The sequence below is a fragment of the Triticum urartu genome, chromosome 3A (genome assembly GCF_056163025.1).
Source record: "Triticum urartu cultivar PI428250 chromosome 3A, HENAU_Tu73, whole genome shotgun sequence".
NCBI lineage: Eukaryota > Viridiplantae > Streptophyta > Magnoliopsida > Poales > Poaceae > Triticum > Triticum urartu.
In genome coordinates, this window is record NC_141875.1 from 579005191 (window position 1) to 579009661 (window position 4471).

A 4471-nucleotide genomic window follows, 5' to 3' on the forward strand; every position below is an offset into this window, starting at 1 on the left:
TATTTGTTAGGAGCTAGCTAGCTAGTTTGGTTTATTTTAAATTAGCCTTCTCTGCAACATAAATTCATGCCAATTTCAGTGTTGGTTTGATTTATAGTTTGGTTTATTTCAGTGTTGTGGTTACGCAATTAGCATATAAAATTTTCTGGAATTTTAGCTTCCATTACTTCCATCCATTTTCATTAATTAATGTTGATGCACTTAGATTGATTTGCTAAGTTGCAACAATTTGTTGTCTTTGGCAGATGGACAGAAGCTGGATTAGAAAAGGAGTTAGAAAGTTTTCAAAAGAACATATGAAAGGAGTTGATGATTTCATGGCATTTGTTCGGGAAAATTTTGCCAACGATACTCACATTCTTTGCCCATGTTGTGAATGCCTCAACCGTCCAAGAATGGCTCAAGGAAGAGTGGAAGATCATCTGCTTCTTAATGGGATGTCCAGCACATATGATAGATGGATATATCATGGAGAACCTTTAGACAGACAACCTCAACATTTTGAAGCTGATACAGAGGCCCCTCATATGATGGGTGGTGGTGATGCTGGCATTGATTTCATGGAAAATGCTGTTTTGGAGGAAGAGGATGGGCATGAAGATGATACGATTCCTGACCTACTGAAGGATGTGTACGATGCTGAAGATCGTTCTGATGGACAGAAGTCGTTGTTTGCTGAGGTGTTAGAGGAGGCGAAGAGCGCAGCTCATGAAGGGGGTAAATTTTCAAGATTTACCTTCACCGTGAAGTTACTCCACATCAAGTCTTTCTACCGGATTAGCAATGCCGCATTCAACGCAATACTCCGTCTTTTGAGCTTGCAATTCCCTGATAGTTGTGTTCCCAGATCTTATGAGGAAGCATTGAGCATAATCCGCAGGCTGGGGTTAGGTTATGTGTCAATACATGTGTGCCCAAATAACTGTGTCTTGTTTCGGAAGGATTTAGCAAAGCATGACAACTGTCCAAAATGCAATGCATCTAGGTGGAAAGATGCTGATGGGAAGAAGTCAATACCGGAGAAGGTACTGAGGCACTTTCCCTTGATACCAAGGCTGCAGCGGATGTTCATCTCGAAGAAATCATCGCGTGAGGTAAAGTGGCACAAGCTGAAGCGGCAACCTGTGGACAATGAGCTGAGCCATCCAGCGGATCAAGAGGCATGGAAAGAGTTTGACCGTATACATTTAGATTTTGCTGCAGATCCAAGGAACATAAAACTTGGCATTGCCACAGATGGGTTTAATCCGTTTGGGAACATGAGCATGTCTTATAGCATGTGGCCAGTTTTTGTGGTGTCGTACAACCTGCCACCATGGGCATGCATGGATTAGTCCAACTTCATGATGTCATTCCTTATCCCGGGTCCAGAGTCTCCAGGAAAGGATTTTGATGTCTTTATGGAGCCCCTCATAGAAGAACTGCTCCAGCTCTAGACTGGTGTACCTACATACGATGCCTTGAGTCCGGAAGAAAAGTTCAATCTACGTGCTGCAATCATATGGTCCATCCATGATTTCCCGGCTCTACACACTCTGTCTGGGAGGATCACAGCGGGTTATCAGGCTTGTGTCCATTGTGACAAAGAGCCTTGCTGAAAGAGAATAAGGAGCAAGATCTGCTATATTGGGCACCGCCGCTTTCTTCCCCGAAACCATCGCTGGCGAAGAAGCAAAGATTTTAATGGTGAGAATGAAACCCATGACAAGCCAGCTGAATTCACTAAAGAAGAGCTGGAGCAGCAACTTGAAAAGGTGAAAGATGTGAGACCAAGAAAGCTCACGAAGAAAAGAAAGCGTGAGGAAGGTCAATGTTGGGACCGGAGGTCTTGTTTGTGGGACCTGCCATACTGGGCTGATCTGAAATTAAGGCATAATCTCGATGTAATGCACATTGAGAAAAACATATGCGAGAATCTGCTAGGGACGTTTCTGAACATTGAAGGGAAGACAAAGGACACGGTTAGTTCTAGGCTCGATTTGGAGGACATGGGCATAAGAGAAGATTTGCATCTACTGCACAATGAAGATGAAGATTCATTTGAAATGCCACGAGCATGGTATACAATGAGTAAAGAACAAAAACTTGCATTCTATGAATTCGTAAGAGCGGTGAAATTTCCAGATGGTTATGCTGCTAACCTAGCAAAGTGTTTTACTTCTGATGGATTCAAGCTTTCAGTACTGAAAACCCATGATTGTCACATCCTCCTCCAAAGGATTTTACCGGCGGGCCTCCGAGGAATCATGGACAAGGATATATATGAAGCGGTTGCTGAGCTGGGAAATTTCTTTAGAGAACTGTGCTGCAAAACAATCAAGTTAACTGTCCTGTAAAGACTTTAAAAAGAAATCCCAATTATTCTTTGCAAGCTCGAGAAGATTTTCCCTCCAGCTTTCTTCACCGTGATGGTCCATTTGGCGGTGCACTTAACAAAAGAGGCAATGCTTAGAGGCCCTGTGCAATATGGTTGGATGTACCCAATCGAAAGAAGGATGCTTACTTGTAAGCGTTATGTGCGAAACACGACAAGACGTGAAGGTTCTATTGCTGAAGCATATGTCGTTGACGAGTGCTTGACTTTTTGCTCTAGATACTTTGGTGATGTGGAAACAAGATGGAACCGGCCGGGCAGAAATAGAGAGCGGTCTGATTCGCAAAGTGGTGATGTCTCTGTTTTCAACCATGGTGTGAACTTTCTTGGAGCCTCACAATACTTGGAGGCTGGTGATGAGTATGACAAGATGGTTTGGTTTGTGCTCAGCAATTGCGCTGAGGTTCTACCATATATCGAGTACGTTATATCTTGTGCACTCATTATATTTTTTTTTGCTTGGGTTGGCACCAGCCTAATGTTTTAATTCACATGTTTTGTTGGCATTGCAGGAAATGCAAGGAAGAGTTAAATCAGGAAGAAAGCAATATCCATGTTGATAAAAGGGTTGCCAAGGGGTTTGCTAAGTGGTTTAAGAATCACGTGAGATCTTTAGCCACATGTTTTACGTTTTCTGTGTTATTCACCAATTGTTAAATACCATTGTTTGCTAAATGGTTTATTTGTGCATATTGGAAAGTTGCATGAGGAGAAGAAGGTCAGTGATGATCTATTTGCTTTGGCATGCTTACTGGATAAGCGAGTGAGAGTGTATTCAGCATGCATAGCTGACGGTGTCCGGTACCACACCGTTGACCGCGAGGCAAAAAGGAAGACACAGAATAGTGGAATCGTCACTGAGGGGTCACATGATGGTGAGATCATTGATTTCTATGGTCAGTTGAGAAGCATCGTAGAGTTGCAGTACAACTCTAGTGGAGGCATCCATTGCTCGGTTGTCTTATTTCGCTGTGACTGGTTTGAGCTTGGTAGCAAGAAGAGGAGAGACTCTTTTGTCAAATATGATGGCCACTTCAAAAGCATCAACACTGCAAGGTGCTGGTATAAGAGTGATCCCTTTATTCTAACAACACAAGCAATAATGGTGTTTTATCTGCCAGACACTCTTTTGCACGGAAAATGGCGAGTTTTGCAAAACTTTCAGCACAGACACTTGTGGAGTGTGACTGAAACTGAAGTGGAAAAGGGCCCCGGTGATGGTGGACTAACATACCAAGATGATGACTCTACGGAAGTTCCGTTGCAAGCTGATGATGACTCTATGGAAGTTCCGGTGCAAAGCAGAGTGCGAAGGGATCGGGAACGTGTGATTGTTGGTGCTGCAACAGTTGAAGGGATCAAGAAAAGAAGAAAGGTGGTCGCAGATGGGCATGAGAGCGAGGATGAGGAAAACAGGACTGATCATATTATACTGCAATATTGTAGTGATGATGAGGAAAACAGGAGTGGGCATAGAGTTCCTTGTTTTCGGATCGACGATGATGAGTAGCGAATGGACATGAAGGTAAATTTGGTCTCCTTGGTGATCCTTCTAACTCTCTGTAGTTTTCCTTCTTGTGCATATGCATGGTGATCCTGATGTACTACAATTATCTCCAGGTAGCAAAATGCTTGAAGATCCTGATGGCTGTAGTGGTGTGATCCTGATGGCTGAAGTGGTGTGATCCTGATGGCTGTATTTGATGCAAAATGTAAAACATTTGATTTCCTTGTGTAAGCATTTGATGTGATCCTGATGGTTGTAGTATTTTGTAAGCATTATGGATGCAAAACACTTGTTGTCTATTTTGGATATCAAACAGAATAAAATTTCTTCACTAAATGGGACTTATGGTTGTGATGTGATGAAGATACTAATGTAGTTTTTGGTTGTGTTGTGATGCTGTTTTTGGTGAACTGAAGATGCACATGCTGTAGCAGATGCTGTTTTTGGTTGTGATGTTGTTTTGATGGCATGGAGCTGATGGCAAAATGAAGTTGTGTTCTGATGGCATGGAGCCGTTGTGCTCAGAATGTTGTCAAAATGTTGTCTTGTAATGGAAAAGATTGCAAAATGATCATACAGAAGATTTTTTG

The 4471-nt window shown here is 42.6% G+C and overlaps 1 protein-coding gene across 1 annotated transcript; it reads left to right on the forward strand.

Moving 5' to 3' along the window:
* Positions 1 to 2744: 2744 nt before the first annotated feature.
* On the forward strand, positions 2745 to 3884 carry LOC147980609 (uncharacterized). Its single transcript, XM_087516924.1, has 3 exons — positions 2745 to 2794; positions 2887 to 2974; positions 3063 to 3884. Exons 1-3 carry the CDS (start codon positions 2745 to 2747, stop codon positions 3882 to 3884), a joined length of 960 nt encoding a protein of 319 aa, XP_087373050.1.
* The last annotated feature ends 587 nt before the right edge of the window (positions 3885 to 4471 follow it).

Excerpts from the sequence above, each read along its gene's own strand:
- LOC147980609 (XM_087516924.1), top strand. The coding sequence starts at position 2,745 with ATGGTTTGGTTTGTGCTCAGCAATTGCGCTGAGGTTCTACCATATATC. Across the intron at positions 2,795-2,886 it reads GAGGTTCTACCATATATCGA|GAAATGCAAGGAAGAGTTAA; the intron begins GTACGTTATATC and ends TTGGCATTGCAG. Across the intron at positions 2,975-3,062 it reads TTGCTAAGTGGTTTAAGAAT|CATATTGGAAAGTTGCATGA; the intron begins CACGTGAGATCT and ends GGTTTATTTGTG.